The sequence below is a fragment of the Melopsittacus undulatus genome, chromosome 12 (genome assembly GCF_012275295.1).
Source record: "Melopsittacus undulatus isolate bMelUnd1 chromosome 12, bMelUnd1.mat.Z, whole genome shotgun sequence".
In the NCBI taxonomy this organism is placed as follows: Eukaryota; Metazoa; Chordata; class Aves; order Psittaciformes; family Psittaculidae; genus Melopsittacus; species Melopsittacus undulatus.
In genome coordinates this window covers 14,329,915-14,348,610 of record NC_047538.1, presented here as the reverse complement: position 1 = coordinate 14,348,610, position 18,696 = coordinate 14,329,915, and the positions used below count along the sequence as shown (strand labels likewise).

The window sequence follows — 18,696 nt, the reverse complement described above, 5'->3', positions numbered from 1 at the left end:
GAACACTTGGCTAGAATAGCTGAGGTTTGGATCTATCTTCAAGACAGTAGAACTGGCTGCAGCTGTACCATATCCCTTTCACCCACTACTGGAAGAGATTGGTGTATGAGATCAAGCTGATGTAATTTAGCTGATCTTAAAATATTCAATAGCCAGAGATTGCTGAAGTAATCACTCCTCCAATACTCCTGATTACAGAAAATCCCTGCAGGGATTGTCCCCTTTTGCTGTCTCTTCACAAATTGCAGAGGAGGCAACACTTGACTCTATTAATAGGTCTCTTGAACAGGATTAATTGGTTTTAAAATGGGTGGGTTTCTTCCAAAATTTCTCACTTGCTTATTTCCCTTTGCACATACAGCTATCCACCTTTGTCTTATCTAAAGCTCTCATTTCATGCACTTGTGTGATTTTCCTCATGAGGTTTTCAGTAGGAGCCTGTTTCATTCCTCAGGTTTATTTGCTGATTGCCTGTGCAGCCACATCACTAAATTGCTTTTCCTTATTGCATGTGCAAATAACTGTTGAGCGCTACTGATCCTTTACTGGCCTTCTGCTTCGCAAGTGATACACTTACTGTAGAGGGTTCCTGAGCCAGTTCTGCAGATGGACCAGTCTTGCAGCCTGTTTGAATAGTTTTGTTTGGTTTATTTTTAATACTCTCCTAAGGTGAAATATTTTTTCATGCTTTGTTGAACAAGATTATGGATTAGACTGTAAAACTATGTGACTCATCTCACCCTTCGTTTTTCTTATTAAGAATGATACTGAAGAAAAGTGCAAATGAAAATGCCAGGTCTGTCATAAATAATGTAAAAATGACAGCCAGGAGAGGTCTCCAAGACCCTCTTTCTATGCAAAGACATGGAAGAGAAATCAGTTTTGGAGGGCTGGGCCTATAGCTTGTGCAAAGTTTTATCATCCTTTTGACTTTATTGCATTTAAATGCTTATCGCATCCATGTATCTAGTCCAAATATATCATTTTTACCTTTTATTTTGGAGGAATGTAAATTATCATTCTTCACTCTTTAGAAAGGAATTAAGCATTTGGCTTATAGTTCCTATACTTAGTTGATTCTATCAATGTATTTAATCTCTGTAATATTTCCATAAGCAATGCTATATCCAGAGTGCAATTAAACTAGTAATTCTTTGCTCAGTGTTCTGTCAGGAAGCTACTTTTTAAAGAAAAAACATCTCAAAAAAGAAAAACAATAGTGTGCCAGCAGTAAAAAATTAAATACTTGGCAGTTTTTCAGCACACAATATATAATGCTGTTGATAAGCAGTCAGGTCTGTTGCAGTTGATAGTGTGAAAGAACAGAATTGTGTTGCCAGTTAAAAACATCTGATTTCAAGGGCATGCTCAAATACCAGCCTAGTGATAGGGATGAAGAAAGAATGTATCATACATGGGATTCGAAGTACCAAAAACCTTGAATTTAATGTCTGTGCCTGTTACTATATGTAGTGGAAAACTAATGAAAACAAACATTTCTTCTGTCTTTTTTTTTTTTTGTTAAGGAGGAGAATCTTACTGGGGAAAACCTTTCAAAGATGAATTTAAGCCCAACTTGTCCCACACAGGACGTGGTGTTCTTAGTATGGCAAATTCAGGACCCAACACAAACAAATCACAGTTGTAAGTAGTCACTTGCTTGTTGTGTTTTATTGTTTCCCTCTAGACATTGTGTCTTACTCTATTAAGAAAACAAATGACATTTTACAAGCTACTCTTTAAAGTTCAGTCAAGTGAAATATTCTGTCGAGTGCTGCATATTGAAGTCACAGTAGCTACAGCTGCTGGTCCCCAATCTTAGAGCAAAGAGAAGCACAGCAGGAAGACCTGTGGGTTTATTATAGCATCATTAATTTGTCTTTTCTGATTTTATGATTTGAAGGTTTTGTTCATTTTTGTCAGTGTCCCCCCAGTGTTGTTCCTGTGAGATCATCCCACCTCTTCACTCTTGAAATTTAGCCCCATACTGAGCTTTCTGAAAGCTTAATGAAATGAAACAAACACTCAATGGAAATGTTGTTTCTTTTACTCACATGATTTTAAACAAATGGGGATTCTTCTGCACTGCTGAAATGTGCAGAACCCAGACATGGCAGTGTGCAGAATCTGGAATTAAGAATGAAATGTTTTTCCATGTACAAAAGCAGAATGAGGACTACAATAAGGGGAAAATGAATGAAGCAAGAAGAACAACAAATGAAATTTCAAGATATTGAAGCAGTCATAACCTTCTTTGAGCATAACATTAATACGGGTGTTTGCCTGAAGTCTTTTGAAAATGTTCTGTGTCACTTTGAGCCAAATATTTATTAGTTGCTCTCTAAGTACTGCAATACAAAAGAAATTATACTTTTATTGGGAGCCCCAGGAAAGATAGTGTATGTGCGCATACAGTACCGTGCATTGGGACTAGGGGGAAAGGAAGGGAGGGGGTTCTTGGTGTTGGTCTTTATGATGCTAAGAATTATTATGGCTTGTAAACTATGCAGTAGTGTGGTTAGCTTTAATTAAATGCAAGTGCTTGTCTCAGGGCCTTTAATAGGCTTACTCACATACTTAAGGCTAAGTGAATGTTGGGCAGCTTGCAGGATTGAGTTGCTGTAGAGCTTATTTTGGATTTGGATGTTATTGCCAGAACTCAGGTGCTAAATTAGGGGAGAGTAGAGGCTTCTTCTTTTTTTTAAAGGGGGATTCTAGAAACAGAAGTTAAAGAGGCAGTTCATGAGCTATGTGCCATATTGAGTCACATCATCTGCTCCTGTAAATGTAATCATATGTTTCCCTAAAATTTGCAAATTAAATATGATATTCCTTTATATGTGAAGTCCTTGAGAGGCTCCACCTGCCTATATTTGTAAAGCTTCCTAGGCCATGTTTAGGCACTTCTGGCAACTGTTGTGACCTTAGGAACTGGGTGAATAGCTTTCACAGTAGGTGATAGGCAACTGCAATGCAGAGTGAGCCAGGTCCCCTGTGTAGGGTGTGCTCAAATAATATTCAGGAATTCTCCTCCAGGATCATCCTGAGTTATGTTAATTCCATTGTCCTTAGTTCTATTTGACTGCAGTGACGGATGAGAAACATTCTCTCTATATTTGCTACTGCTCAGATGTTTTTTATTACAACACTACATAACAGATCACTTGATAATCTTTAAGTACTGGCTATCTGAGGATAAAGTGGTGCAAAGAACCCATGCAAAAGGCTCAGTTGTAATGTTTGCCCTGTGTAGGAGTTGGCATTCTGCATAGCATCTCAAAGCTTTCCTAGGGCAAGCTATGTCTAAATAGATTTTCTGGCAGATTGCAGCCCCTCCTATTTGCAATCCTATAACTTCCTGAGGCAGTTGCTTATATGGAAAAGTGCTTTTGGAATGCTTATATATTTTTAGCTGTCTCTAATGTAGTGAAACAGATGGAGACAGGGAAGAGAGCCAGCACTCCATGTCCAGCCAAGATGGGCCATCCTAGTCTGCAGACCACAGTGTGGAAACCTCTGTCTCATATGCTTGTAGTCCAAGTCTTCCAAAGAAGCATTAAGCTTTAGAGAAAAGTTTTAGAGTCAAAGTTGCTTTGGATTGGGTGTTTTAGTTCCCACATTTTAGGTGTAAAAATACAAACCCCAAAATTAAAAGTCTAATGAATTAAAAATTATTAAAAATCCACATTTCACAGGTTTTCATTATTTTTGACTCTTGGAAATATTCTTCTGCTGTGTTTGTGTCCAAAGCACAGATTTGCAGTGATCAAAGAAGTGGATCACCGACAGGCCAATGTAATGGAAGAGAAATGCAAAAAGTAAATATTCTGAAAGATAAAAGTTTACACTGGCAGGGACTGTTGTGTTATACAACTGTATTCACTGGATAGAAGCTTCCAATCACGCACAAGAAATGTACTTCTCAGGCAGGATGCACGTCTCCTTGTCCTGCATGAGCTTCCCAGGGCCTGTCTGGCCAAGAAGGCAAATGCTCAGCTTAATTTTGGAGCTTGTGCAAGTCACCATGCCTGGAGTACTGTTTAGAGATGTTAGTAAGGTGTAAAAAGGAGAAGTCAAAACTCCAGAATCCAAGGCAATATCCACAAAACAGAGGAGTTAAAGGATGTTTGGCCAGCAGGCCTCCTGTAGAGGAGTCAGAAAGGGAGAGGGGCTTGTCTTGTCTCAGAGAGCTTTTGCATATGTAAAAGAACATTTTTATGATTTTAAGCATTACTGGCTGTTGTTGAGTGTCAGTGAGATAATATGCTGTTACATCTTTATTCCTTCCAGCTTCATCACATTCCGCTCTTGTGTGTATCTGGACAAGAAACATACAGTTTTTGGAAGGTAAGTGAACGATATTATGAACAGCAGTATAGCAGACATGCACTCATGTGTGTCTGAAACCTTAAGAAAAGAATCTAGTGACCCTTGCAGTTGAACTGAAGCGTACTCATAGCTCTCAATCCAGTTCTGCTGGTCACAAGCAGATGGCCAACATTGCATCAGTGTCAGTCATCAGACTCTGCCTTTTTTTCCTCCTTCTACCACTGTAAGTTGCTTTACTTCCCTTCTGTGGGTGGCCCTCCAGGGAGTCATGAACAAAGTAATCATCATCCTGTAACCAGCCATGTTAATATCTGTGCATGCTAATTGCTGGGACACAAGAGATTACCTCTTCAACACTGCTTTCATCCTCTTATGAGCTATAAACCAGGAAATTAGTCATGACCGGGCTGCTGTTCATCATTGCATAGAACATAGAGCTTCCACATAGGTTAGGTCTTTTGGCCCCTTTTATTTTATTCTGTTCTTCTGAGTTTTTTTATTCCTGACTGTTATCAGGAGTATAAAATCTGTATGTTTATGTGCATGTGCATATATGCTTACATATTTATGTGTGTAAATATATAAAGATATTACCAATGCCAAGACAGCAAGGGAACTTCATTCTTTGTAAAAAGGAGTCTCTTCTAAAAGTCTTTTCCAGTCAAGCCCTCACATGATAAAGATCAAGGTATTTATTACAGAGGAGATCACAAAAGCTTTATGTTACAGTTTGTTCTTTGCTTCCTCTGCTGCTGGCACATGGTATTTACCAAGTCATGCATAGCTGTTCTAACAAATGCCTCCATGCAAATGGAAGGAAGAAGAATTATACTAACCTGCTTCATTGGTAGGTCCCAGGGATTTTACAATCTTTTTAAAGTGAAGATTTCATAATTCTTTTCATAGTTTTACCTGTTTGAAAGGCAGCAGTTCAAATTAAATGCATGTGCTGTTTACTTTGATTGGATGTCATACAATTGCACTGTACAATGAAAGTGATATATTTAATCCATCTTCTCTGTCTTAGAGTTCTTGAGGCAGAATATGGCTTCATTTTAAACAATTACTTTAGTGCTATTAGTTACAGTACTTATTCTTCAATAATTGTACCCTATGAAATACAGTCCTTTTTCCTTTTTTAGGTCTGTCCTAGAAAAATTTGAAGTTCCCTATCATTTGATGAAAGCAGATAAACAAAGCAAATTCTAATACTGAAGGCTGAGAGCAAGTATATTCTTGGAGGGGTTACATTACCTGTATCCTAAGACTATTTCACTTAAGCTACAAATTGAGTCCTCCTTGCAAAAATCCCATTAAATCCCATATGGTAATGCTGTTAACCTGAGTTTGCCACCTCATCAAATAGTATTTAGGTTAGGACAGCTCAGCTGAAAATGTGACTGTTCTTCAATCCTGGATGCAGCCTGGCTTCAGTGAGCAGGCATTCTGTTTAGTCCTTCAGTATCTTTGCATTCCCTGATATCCTCCAGTTTTATCATAATTCACCAGGAAAGAGTAAGAGGAGCTCAGCTTCTTGTGGTGCAGGGGGTGGGCTCCTAAAAACCATGCATTACATTTCAAGGAGCTCAAATGATGTTTCACAATGTGCATTGTCCTTTAGAGAGCTATTACTTCAGTCCAAGTAAATATGGTTATGTGTATATAGCAGAGATTTGTGCAGTTTTAGCAAAGACTGTCTTAATCTTTTTAATTAAAGGACAATTAATTTAATTGTCCTTGCTACTACAGGCATCTGAACTTAGTTGCTGGAGTAAAGAAGTGGTGCTGCTTTCTCAGCACTGCAAATATTCATAGCTGAAATACAAAGGAAAATCTTCATAAGAATGTTGATGTAGAATCATATTTGGCTTCCTGCGTGAGCACTGAGTGACATCTTCATATGAACACAGCCAAGGTGAATTTTACTCTGGATTCTCTTGCATGTAAATTCAAAGAATTTAAAAAATGAAAATGCTGGGCTAGATGCATTCCGGTCACTATATTAATCTAAAAATTGAATACTTGAATAAATTAATTTACCTACAAATTTAATACAAAAGGCTGCTGTGTGCAGCTCTTAAGATCTATATCCTGTCATCAGAATCCTTCAGCTCTTTTTACCTGCATTTGTTTTTAAAAACCATAAAAGCCAAAAGATTCCAGAGATTGTATCTGTAGTGGAACTCCAGCTCCAGTTTGCTATTTTAGATCCTGGGTGTTTCCAGGATTTGGTGACTGTATCTGATCTTAGACTGTATAGCACAATAATATCTGGGAAGCATATCTAGGGATAATATCTACACGGAAGAATACAGTGAACCCATGAAATCATAATTCTTTGTTTCCATGAATGTTAAATTGGATTGTCTTAATTGAATGCTTACTGGCCTGTTGTGACTTTCATATATAGATTTGAGGATTATAAAAAACAAATTCTCTGGTCTCAACTGTACTCTCAGCTATTTCTATGGAATTCTGGTTCATGTTAGTGAGTGTTGCATCGGTATCTTTGAGAGCAGAATTCGACCTGTTTGTAATTTGTGTAGAACTTTTCAGCAGGCTTTCCATACTTCAGAGAACAAAGAGTGAAAGAACAGCCATTCCCCACCCCTTTCTTTTCTTTTGTCCTGTGTGGAATAGCACATTGAAAAGTTCCTTCTCTGGAGTTGCATCTTATTCATGTCCCCACTAGTTTGAAACACAGTTTTTGCATAGCAACAGCTATTAATGTTGGATGTTTGGCTGTTAAGCATGTTTGGAAAACACACCAGCTGCAGGCAGTGGGACTATGAAAAGTGGCACGTGTCTGGCTTGATGCACTGGAATTTTCAAGTCTCAGGAGAAGAGACTGGAGGACAGGGGAGGCATCTTGTCATGGTGGTGCTGCACACCATGGTAGTAATGAGGACAGATGCTACTGAAAATAAGAGGTAATTTGGCATGTATGGGGAGAAAAACCAAAGGCAATGAGAGAAGAATGCATTCCCTTGGAGGTGTGTTGCAGGCTGCACGGATTTCCTGCTCCAGCAGAGCTGCCTAGATTAAATTAGTAATTACCATTTCTCCTAATTACCATTTCTCCTAACTTAGAGAATGCTGTAATTAATGTGAAAACTAACTGGTGGCTTTTCTTGGCTTCTAGCTTGCTGGTAGAAGGTTTAATTTAGAAACTCAAATGATGTAAACCAACCAACATGCATTTGCTCTGCACAGAGTGGATGAGAAGCATTTGCAGGGGACTGCTGCTGTCGTGGGCTGTGTGCGTGGGCTCTCCCTCTTACCCATGTTATAACTGGGAGTTCAACTGTTGTGTGAGCTACATGAGCTGCAGGGATGTTACAGCCCAAACACCAGTGTCAGCTCACATTCCGGTCTGGTGGGCTTTATGAGATTTAGATGCAAGCACATCTCATCCATGTTGTAATTACATTTTCTGTTACTCCAATGTTCTCATCCACAGCTCCTTGGATGAGAGACCTGGTACATTTGCCCTTTGTAAGCAGAAATAGAAACATAATCTCTGCCCCAGAGAGTGTGTAAGTGCAAAATAGACTGTATATAGATGGAGGAAAGTTGTGACAGTGACCCCTTTCAGCCTACTTTCCACTGACAGTTTGCACTTCAGAACCAAGGAAAAAGAAATCCCCAGGAAAAATAGAATAAATGGCTTTGTGAATGTTTTGGGAGAGCCTGTTCCAGAGCTAAAGGGACACATGAAAAAAGTATGTTTAAAATAATAGTGGAAGATAATTGAGCTATGCTAATCAACAGGAGGAGAGAAATGCTGTCTCAGTTTGGGGTGAGATTTAGGACAAGCAGAGCATGGTGGGCTTATAAGTGAGGGCAGATGGCAGGTATGTGATGTGATAAAAAGAAAGACAATAGAGGGAGCGGAGAGAAAAGTAGCAAAGCTGGAAATTATCTGCATCAGTTCTGTGTGTATATTAGGGAATTGTTTGTGTTTGTCAAGAACTGAGAAAAGGATGTAGCATCTGATACAGGAGATGAGTATATGGAGGACGGTTTTCCCCTTTGTACATGGCTGCATATATCTGCTTACACAGACAATTTTTAACCATCTCTTGAGGTTTCTGCCACTCATTCTTCAATTCTCTTGGTCCTGGAAATAATGAACAAGGTACTTTGGGAAACCACAGACCTGGTCACATTGGAGGCACTTGTTAAGTAGCTGATGTCAAGCTTAGCTTTCTCTTCCCTCCTGCACTTGCCAGATGCTTCTGTTGAAGAATTTTCTTTCTTTGGATAGTTATCACTCTGTATTAAGTATTCCTTAACATGTTTATTGCTTTCTACAGTGATTCTGTAGAACAGGGCAATGAAAGTAACTCTTGTCCTCTAAAGTAATTAGCTACCTAAAACAAGTACCAGGCATTATTCAGTTACCCAGGTACAGTTAAATAATGCACAGTATGTTTCCACTTGTATCATTCGCTATATGATTTGAATCCATGAACCCCAGTGGCTTCTAAGCGGGGAAATTCATGTTCCTGTTGCTCTTCTGCAACTCATCTGAAGAATGGAGAAATTATGTGACAGCAGAAAGGCAGATTCTCTTGTTGAATCAGTGCAGGGAGCCTGACCTAATTTTGCACTGCAGAGTCTGCTCCCCAGACACCAGAGAAGAGTGAACAGCAAGGTGGGAAAATAAACCAGGGCTCCCTGAGGAAGCCTTGGCTGTGGTGTCCTGTAGCACAGGAGGACCGAGCTGTTGGAGCTGCACCAGGGCTGCTATTGTTTCCAGAACAGTTGTGTGATCTCTGAAGAGGAACCTGTGCCAAAGCAGAGAAGTCCTTACTGTTCATCTGTTCATCTGTTGAGTCTAGCTTCAAAATGCTTTTTTCCAAGTTGTTTTATTTTTTCAGTGCCCATCGTTACTGTGTCTTGCCTGCTAGATTAAGCCCTTACGAGAGATTGAGATGTTTTGGCTGCATCCTTGTTACAAGTTCGAATTGCTCCCTTTTCAGATGGGGTGTGTACATAGGAAACATTTTGTCCTGAGTGTACATGTTTAGACATGTCTATATTGTTCCCTCTGTGTGTGTATATAAATGTATGCACTCCTTTTTATAAAAATAACCTTGAGGGCAGAATGTGTTTACAAAACAACAATGTTTCTTTCTGGCTTCTGCATCTAGTTTAAAGCCTTTTTCTAAGCTAAAAAAGTCCAGACATTGTTCTTCTATCATCTTCTGACCAGGAAACTCTATCGTCTTGGACCACTGCCATCCCCAGCATTGCATAAGGCTTAATTCCTATAATTTTTCTAAACAGAACTATGAGAAATAGGAAGTCCATTAGTGAATGTCTGCAAGACTGCAAGGGAGCTGCAGTTTTCTTGGGGAGCAGCAGTAACTAATGTACAGTGAGACTTATATTGGCATATTGCAAATAGGTAGAGCTTGCTCCAGATACTTCACTTACACTTCATGTGAAGACATTGGCAGTGGTTATGAAGCAGGGTTGCTGTTTGCATAAAGGAGTCTTAACAGGAAGTAAGATTTTAAATAACGTCTCTAAATTTGAAATGCAAAGGTTTCCAGTGCTAACTTTGCTCAGTTTTTAAGAACAGAATTGCACAAGTAAGGGTACATTTTTGTTTCATTACCCTGCTAACAGAAAAAGCCTAAATGTTACCTTGTCGTCCATGCTTAAATGTAATGCAACATTTGTCAAGCTCCTCTAAAAATACAACCAACTGTCTCAGGGATGCTGAGCTAAATATATAGTTGAGATCATCGTTTCTCTGTTCAGCATCTACTGGAAGCACACAACAAACCCTGGGTTTCACTGTTGTTCTAATGTAAATGGTATCTTGAAGGTATCATCTTTTTCTCTGTTGGTGGTCATCTGAACATCTGTTTAAACCTCACTTAGTCAATTTAGGACAAAGCATGTGTGGCACCTTATGAAAGGAACAGAGCCAGAAACAGTGGGAAAAAGGTTAAGCTTGTTTCTGCCCTTCTCTCTTCTCTTTCCCACTGCATTCCCAGCTCAGCACAAGTGATGTTGTGTGAGAAAGGCTAACGCCATGTGAACTGCTGCTGTCTGGGTAATGCATTTAGCACATGTGAAGAGTGTAAAGGGATATATATTAGCCTAAATTTCTGGAGTTTGCATTTTGTTTCAATGAAAATGATGTACAGAGTTCCTTATGCTGAGACTCCTGTTTATTCATAGGACAGATTTTATCTCTTTTTGCTCAAAGTTAGTGAATATTACAATAATAATTTAGTAGTGGCACTCTCTTTAGAAGGTTTTCTAGATGCTTTAATGTACTGACCTGATAGTCTTTTCTTCATATAACTTGTCTGGGCTTTTTTCTTGACCAAATGTCCATTATCTTTTCTTCTTATACCCAGAATTTGTTGTAGGACAGGCAAAGAATCCCCAAAACTACTCCAGCATGTTGGTTTCCTCATTGTGTGAGGAGCAATTGCTGTAACAGATGCCAGTGCATGGGCTTAGACACATTATATCTCATCGAACTGATTTTAGTGCTGCAATGTAACATCATGAGATTGGACAGTAACAACATGTAATGCTTCAAGAGCCTGCAGGCACCTTGTATCTCTACTTAGATAAATCAGAGGAAAGCTTGCAAAATCCTTAACAGCTTGAGACCTTAAGTTGGGATATTCCTGCTCTTTTTTCATCCAGCCATGAGTGCCCTGCTCAGTGTATAGTTCAGCTTTTACTGGACAGGTGATGTTTGCAATCAGATCTTGTCCTTTTTGGGTTTTATTTTTACTGATGAAACATCAGCTTCAGCTGGGCCTGATCCTTGACAAAGCTTCCGAGTGCTCCCTAAACAGAAGTGAATAGTAAGTTATTTCCAGCTCCTCTGGCCAGAGCTCTCTGAGCTGGTGGTTTGCATTCAAATTAATTTTTGGTTTTTATTGGTATAACAGTGTCTAAAACCATAAACCTATATTGAGAATTCACTCTGCTGACACTGTAATATGCATAGAGATACTCTGTGCAAAATGGTATAGAATGCAGGGGTATAAAAGAAAGCAATTTTCCATTTGAGAGACAAGAAGCTAAGAAGAAAAGAGAATGACACACTGCAGGCCAACACCGTTGTCTTCTTCCCCCTTAGCCCTTTATAATCATGTCAAAATAGACCATTTAGGTCATTTACCTATAACCTGTGAATACCATGTCTGTCACAGCCTTTTAAAATGTACAAGTGGCAAAGTATTCCCAATAAGGTTTAATTACCATAGTGACTGAAGGTTTTGAGCATCACCAAAATGCATTAGGGTCTAGCTATGTGCTCCTTAAAATGGTGGCTCCTGCCCTTGATGCTAACTCCTGGTCCCAAACTCCTCTGGCTCCAGGAGCAGGTTTTGAGAATTATGGCTGCTTCTCATTGTCCCACAGCCATTAATATGGGCTGTATTTTTGGTTTCTGGCCATGTGGCTTGGCTCTATTAAAACAGATGTTGTCCAGCTACAGACTGCTTTTCTAAGAGATCTGGATTGCTTGGCATCAGTGGCCTGTCTTTGTCTTTATTTACAGTTCTTCTAAGTATAGCTGTTTTCAAATTTAATTGTGGATGATGATGTAGGTAAAGTGTTAAATACCCTGGGACCAGGATCTGATCCCAGCAGGACCCCTCTGGAAACGTACTGACTCAGTGGTTCCTAGTCAGAATTAGATTTTGACACCTGTCAGCACATTTGTTTGTTTAATGTGTGCTGGGTTAACTTCTTATCGTCCTCGTTTCTCAGTCAATGTATCTGCTGCCTTCCAGCAGTCTGTTCCATGGACACTGTTATCCCTGTTAACCACATCTGTCGTCTCAAAGATAGAAGGTTGTTTGACAGACTGTTTTCCACAAAACGTTGTTGATTGCCATTACTTATTTCCCTTCTTTCTTAATCATGTCCTGTCTCTGCTATTCCATTATTTTGCTAGGATAGATAACACGCTTATAATAATGTGGGTCACCGCATTTATCCTTTCCAAATATCCTCTTCTGGAACTTCCCCATTGTTCCACACTTTTTAAAAAAATGAACATTAAATGGGCCAGAAGGTCTTCAGCCTTTCTTAAACATTTCCAAGCAAGTATTTGCATATGTTGACTTGAAAAACAAGAGGCCAAGGATCTGATGTCCTCCTAAACAAAAACTGCAGCGGAAAAGTCCCAGTGTTATCTTGTGGCTGTGACTTGATGTGCTGCTGCATTCCCAGAGCCCTCACAAGCTCATGGTCATGGTGTGCTTTAGAGCAATCCTGTACTTTCTGTGGTAGTGGTGTTCTTACAGGCAGCTCTGTCACTGCTCCCCAGTAGTGCCAGTTACAGTTCCCTTTCTTGCTAGTGACATTCTTCAGTTTGATACACAATTTGAAAAAAAAAGAAACCTAACAAGTAAAATAATCAGAAGTTAATGATAATATTTGCTTTCTTGAGTGAGTCTGTTGGTTTGTTTTTCAAAGCTCATGGAAGTAACCAGTCTATGGACGTAGCATTAGCAAGTGAACCCATTTTGAAAGGGGTGTGTGTCTTGCAGAGATGGCTGTCCATGGTCACTTGTCCTCTGTTTGTGTGGCTACCAGGTTTTTTGACAATGCTGCTAGGGTAGTGGATATATTAGATGTAAGGGTGCAGGAATATTCTGAGTGTGTTGTGACAGCTGGAAATTGTATCCTTCCTCTTTTAGGGTGGTTGGTGGCTTTGAGACTCTGACTGCTATGGAAAATGTGGAAAGTGACCCCAAAACAGACCGTCCCAAGGTACATGTGAAGCGCCAGGGGCTGTGCAGGAGGGAGCAAACCCATACAGCCTTGTGTAGCAGTGCAGCTCACCCCACTGGTCGTTCCCTGAAAACCAGACTTGGGGGAGATGGTATAACTTAACCAGCAGACTGAATTGCTCTTCTTCTCTTCTGCTCCCAGGAGGAAATACGAATTCAGACAACAACCGTTTTTGTTGATCCGTATGAAGAAGCAGATGCCCAGGTGAGGATAGTTGGTTAGCTGGTTTTCTTGAAAGGACAAAGCTGTTCTTTGGAGAACTTTGTAACTAAATGCCTTTTCTTTGAACATGGCCAGCCCCCTGGCCCATATGGTTGCAAGCTAAGATTAAACAGCTGCCGTTCAGCATTGTCTTGTGTGCCAGATTATTTTAGTAGAGAGGGAATGGCACAGCTCCCAGTCCATCATGCTTCCAGTGGTTTCCTTTCAAAATGTCCTTACTAGCTATCAGTAGCTGCAGGTGAGAAGAGAGGAGTTTTGTTATAATGGCTGCAGACAGCCTGTTTGTAGTGGCCCTTGAAGTCTGTCTCCAAAGCCTGCCTTGTAATCACAGTGGTGCTGATTGCTGGTTTAGAGTGCTTTAAAGCTTCAAAGAACTGTAGGCATTTTCTCTCATTAGCTCATTCAACAGATTGAACTCCTTGTTTCCCACAGGTTGCTGCTGAAAGAGAGAAGGTGCAGCTAGAAGAAGCAGCAGCCAAAGCAAAAGCTGAAGTGGTCCCACCAAAGAAAGAGGTCCAGGCTCCTAAAACTTACCGGCAGGGGATTGGAAAATACATTAACATGGCTGCAGCGTGAGTACCCTGCCCATCTAATCTTTGTTGAGTGTTTTAATTGCCTTTCCTGCTGGACACTGACCTTGTCCAGTGCCATTGCTTAGATATTTGGTTTGTAGCAGCAGGCTTTGCAAAGACACTTCCATACAGTCCTAACGTTCAAGAGTTCCCTCCTGACCCTCTTCAAGATTACAAGTTAATTTTAGCACTTGAATGTGACCAAGTTGGTCTTTAACAGCATTTGTTGACTTCAGAACTGTAGATACATTTCCACAATTCAGAAGGCCTTGAGGAACTGTAGTGTGTCACTTCCTACACCATCTTTTACTCTCTTCCTCTTCTGCAGTTACTCGTGAAGGCCACGGTCCCACAGATGTTTCTCTTTTTAGCAGCTCCTTCCCTGCACAAAGTAGTTGCCTTAAACCTGTATCAGCCTGCTGATCTGGTTCCCTGTTCAGCTGCACAAACAGTTGTACCAGCACAACTGAAGTGGTCGGAAAGGGGAGCAGGTTCCCAGGCTTGCTGTGGGAGCACAGGACATCTGGCAGGTAGCTCCAGGGTACCCAGCTGGTTGTACAGGCTTGTCCTAAAGCATCCTCTCCCAGACACCCTTTGTACGCCCTTTGGGATTGGCAGCATCACTTGCTTTCCTAAGGAAAATGCAGAATCTGCCTGAGCAGCAGCTTAGCATGAGTTTTGGAACAGTTAAAATGAATGCCTTCCACTTGATTTTAGCAGAGTTCTCTAAAAGCATTTACAGCATGCTTTTGTCTATCTGCTGCATTGAGGTGTGCATTTAAGTGTGCACAGACCTGGACAGCTATTTAATCAGCTTGTGTGTGCTTCTGTGATTTACAGGCATTTGCACGACTGTAAGAACAAAAATATGTTAGCCCATGTGGGTCAGTAAAATGTTTCAGTTACAGAATACTGCTTTTTCCTTAAAATGTTATGTTCAGCTTAAAACTGCTGCCATTCTGCAGTGTATTTACAGAGGAAACCCAGGCAGAGTTTGCAGCCATGTGGAAAGGACCAAGTTGTGTAGAAATGAGTTTTCATTCCTAGTCCTTCACTCATTGCAGCCTGCCTTGGGAGTCTGATCCATAGCAGCCCTTTGGCAGGTTCAGGGTTTTTAGTTCTCCCTGTTGGCTACTGATACCTGACAATAAAACCACAGTATGGGAGCTGGCCCCATAGTGTTTCCATGGGTTTGCAAACTCTGCTTGAGACAGGCTGAGGATAGCAGCAGCGACTGCAACAAGCTGTGCTCAAGAAACAGGAAAGGGTCTGAAAAGTTTGTCCAGCTGCTTTACACCTAATTCCCCACCTAAATTACACCTAAATCCTTTTGCTGCCACAAATGCAGGTGAGAAGGTGGGGTGAGAACTTGTGGCTCACATTTTCATTGTGGCTGTGCTAAAAAAGTACAGCTATTAAATCTTCAGCTCTGGCCTGGAGAACTTGAATGCATTCCTGGAGGTGTTCAAAGCCTTACCCAAACCATCCCCATGGAGCTTTCACTCCTCTCTAACTGATAAGGGGTGAGCTGGCTCCAGTATAGCTGATGCTGGGAGAGGAAAGGCATCCACTAAATAGTCCCTGAAAGTTGTTTTCATTTTGGCTCCAGGAAGCGCAGCATGGAAGATGAGGGGCCCTCAACCAGCACAGCTGTGAAGAAAGAGAAGAAGAGCACAGGCTTCGGGGACTTCAGCTCCTGGTAGCAGCGTGGGGAGCCTAGCACTGGAGCAGCACAGCAGAAAAAGAAAAGGCGGCTTCCCACTTGTCCCCAAAGAGCCCAAAAGACAGTCTGTCCTGGGGAGGGAAGGCACCAGCCTGCACTTCCACTGGCGAAGAAAACTGTTGCTTTGTTAAGGCTGGTTAATGTGGCTTTGTTTTCTAGGGAGCGGCATTCCCCACACTGCATCTTCCTCGAAGGCCTTTTTGTTGTTGTTTTGCTAAGCGGGGAGCAGGCAGCCCAGCTCTGCAGGGGATTAGCTGGAGCCTTTCTCTGCCTCGCTGGCAGCAGACCAGGCAGAGCCCAGCCTCACAGGACACTACTTCAGTGAACTACGTTGGTGAAAGAGCTCCTTTTACAGGTAATCATTTCCAGACAAGCCAAGTGTGCCAAAGGAAGGGATGAATTAATGTTCCGGGGAAGTGCCTGTGCTGCTGTAGTGCTCTGCAGAGGGGAGGAGAGGGCTCCAGCCTGTCCTGCCCTTCCCTTCCAGCTGCCTTCTGCTAGTTCTTAACCAGGACCAATTTTACCTCTTGCTGTTGGCAGGGCTGCCAGGATCCTGGCTTGGCTGACTGCTGTCAGTCTGCATAAAGCCTCGCTCACTCCAAAATGAGCTCTGTCTGTACCCATTTAAGATTCTGACAGCCTGGGAAGCAGCAAATCTAGGTGGGGAGCCTGGGATACCTGCACCACTTGTTTCACCCAGTGGCTGGCCTTCCCTGCACCACTGGGCCACCAGAGGGGCCAGGATGCAAGCTTCAAACCTGCACTTGGGTCCCAGAAACTACAGCCTTTAGAAACTGAGCAGGAATAGAAACATTTTCTTTGTTCTTTCATGTTTTTCCAACCATCCCTGGAGCCTGCTCCTTGCAGGGGAACACACACCATAGTCTGCCCTGACATCAGTCTTCCCAGCATTAAGGGAAAACCGTATAATACAGCTGACAGGCAGGTATTTCCACTGCATACCCACAAATTATTAGGAAGCTTAATAAAGGCCTTATGGAGTAGAGATATATCAGCCTGTGGAGTTTTAATCCAAAAACTTATGTGTGTAACCATCACCTAGATATGGCAGGTGGGACCCTGAACATTACTTTTCAGTTCATCTTAGAAATACCCTCCCTACCTCTCTATGTGGCTGAGGAGATAGTTTTGTAATCAGCTTTGTAACAAGACATTTCTACCGGTGGATTCCTGTTTGAAGAGAAGACTCCATTTATATGAAATTGCTGTAAAAACTTTTGGTAAAATGTTTTGCATTAAATGCTTTTATTTTCTTTTGAGTGCTTGCCTTTGACTGTTCAGCTGTCATTTCCAGGATCATGGCATTGCAGAGCTGGTTGTTGTACAAGGAAGTGATTCATTCCTGCTTTTTAAGATGCTCATGAGGAGCTCTGGGATCTTTGCGGATATGATTACATCTTTGTTAAATCATAGGAAGTTCAAACTAATTTGAAAGAATAATAGGGGGGGTTGTTTTGTAAGATTTTTGCAGCATGTAAGTTTGAAATAACATGTGTTTGATTCCTGGAACAGGGATATGATGGTACTTTCCTCAAGCTGAGTTTCTTGTGCCTTATTGAAACCTCTTGCTTATCCTGAGCTAGCCTTTTCCTCATAAATTGTTGTTGATCCCTTCTACCTAACTTGTGCTTCAGCACATTTTTGAGTCATTAAGTTCACAGTACTGCTAGAGCTGGAATAAGCAGTTCAATGAAATCTCTAAGAGTAAAATGCTTTTTTGTACTAGATTAAAACAGAGATTACTATGAAAGAATTGAGCTTTTGATTACAAGGAAGGCAACAGAGGTGTGGCAAGGACTCCTGTTTCAGCAAGAGTCCTTGTTACAGATTGATATAAGGGATGGTTTCCTTTCACAGCAGCAGGCTGCAGAGATAACTACCCACTTTCCCTTTCTACTCCAGCCTTTTGGCAGCACTCACTGCAGTCCATGAAGGACCACTGCAAGCACAGTGCAGAAGGGACTGCTGCCCTTCCAGGCCCTGCCTTTGCACTGCCTGCTTCATTATGATTTCCCACCAGAACATCAGACACAAAAGAAAGGTTTCCTGGTTTCTAGGAAGGGCTGGGCATAACCCTTTAACCCTTTTACTTTTGTTCTAAGCAGGGGTGAAGCTTGTCTGCCTTGGTTCACTACTCAACCTGAATCCAGTCCTCTGCCTGGCCTGCTGATGCTCCTGCTGTTGTTGATCTCTCCAGGCTGGGAGACACTGGCTGTGGCCTGTCCCTAGGGTGCTGCAGTGGGGTGAGGAGGTCCAGTGTTTTGGCCAAGGCTGTGTGGTGAGTCAGCACCCGGGCTGGGGTTGTTTGAGCCTCACAGGACAACAAGCATCATGGCTCTGCTCAGGCAGGCAGGCACCACAGCAAACTTCAGTTCTGCATTCCCACCTCTGTGCCCCCTCCTGCACCTGCAGTTTTGCAAACTTGGATAATTTTTTGTAACTTCAGCTTTTCTTCCAGTGGGCGGAATCCACAGACGATGTGACACAAGCTCTTCTCTGGCACGTGGGGGAAGATGTTGAGCTGTATTGATGGGGGCACAGGGTGGGTCCGCAGAGAGCATGGCAGTGTGGTGATCACTCATTTATACAAAACCTGGCTCTTTGCAGAGTAGCTTACAGAGCTTCCCCTACCAGAGTCAGGAAAGGGGAGGAAGGAGGCTTTGCTGAAACCTTTTCTGCCTCTTTCATTGCTTGGTTCTCCAGCAAGGACAGAGTGCTAAGGGAATACCCAAACCAGCTCCTGAAGTGGGCAGAGGGACAGGCAGGAATTGTGCAGCCTTCCTACAGAAACTCGCTCCTGGGAGCTGCTGTGCTATTTGTAAGCACATTTTTACATTCTTTGGCTTTGACACATTTCCAGTAAATGTGCTTAGAGAGAAAAAGTAGGATTTTAACCAGAGACTGAAGTAGCTTTTGTCTGGCCTCATCTAGAATAACACCAGCACTCTTTGCATTGCTTCATACCTGAGTCACTTTGCTGAAAGGCAGAGGCACTGGGTAACCACTGAATTCATTGTTTCCTGAGATCTGGCACTGGAGCAGCAA

General features: G+C 41.7%; 1 protein-coding gene across 1 annotated transcript in view; it reads left to right on the top strand.

The window, feature by feature from the left end:
• PPIL2 (peptidylprolyl isomerase like 2) overlaps positions 1 to 17,273 on the top strand; it is a 71,681-nt gene extending 54,408 nt beyond the window's left edge. Inside the window, exons 15-20 of the mRNA XM_005147749.3 lie at positions 1,527 to 1,644; positions 4,291 to 4,347; positions 13,020 to 13,092; positions 13,255 to 13,317; positions 13,768 to 13,907; positions 15,517 to 17,273. Of these exons, the coding sequence (XP_005147806.1) occupies positions 1,527 to 1,644; positions 4,291 to 4,347; positions 13,020 to 13,092; positions 13,255 to 13,317; positions 13,768 to 13,907; positions 15,517 to 15,610 (545 nt within the window). The 3' untranslated portion in view covers positions 15,611 to 17,273. The remainder of the gene's footprint in view (positions 1 to 1,526; positions 1,645 to 4,290; positions 4,348 to 13,019; positions 13,093 to 13,254; positions 13,318 to 13,767; positions 13,908 to 15,516) is intronic.
• The last annotated feature ends 1,423 nt before the right edge of the window (positions 17,274 to 18,696 follow it).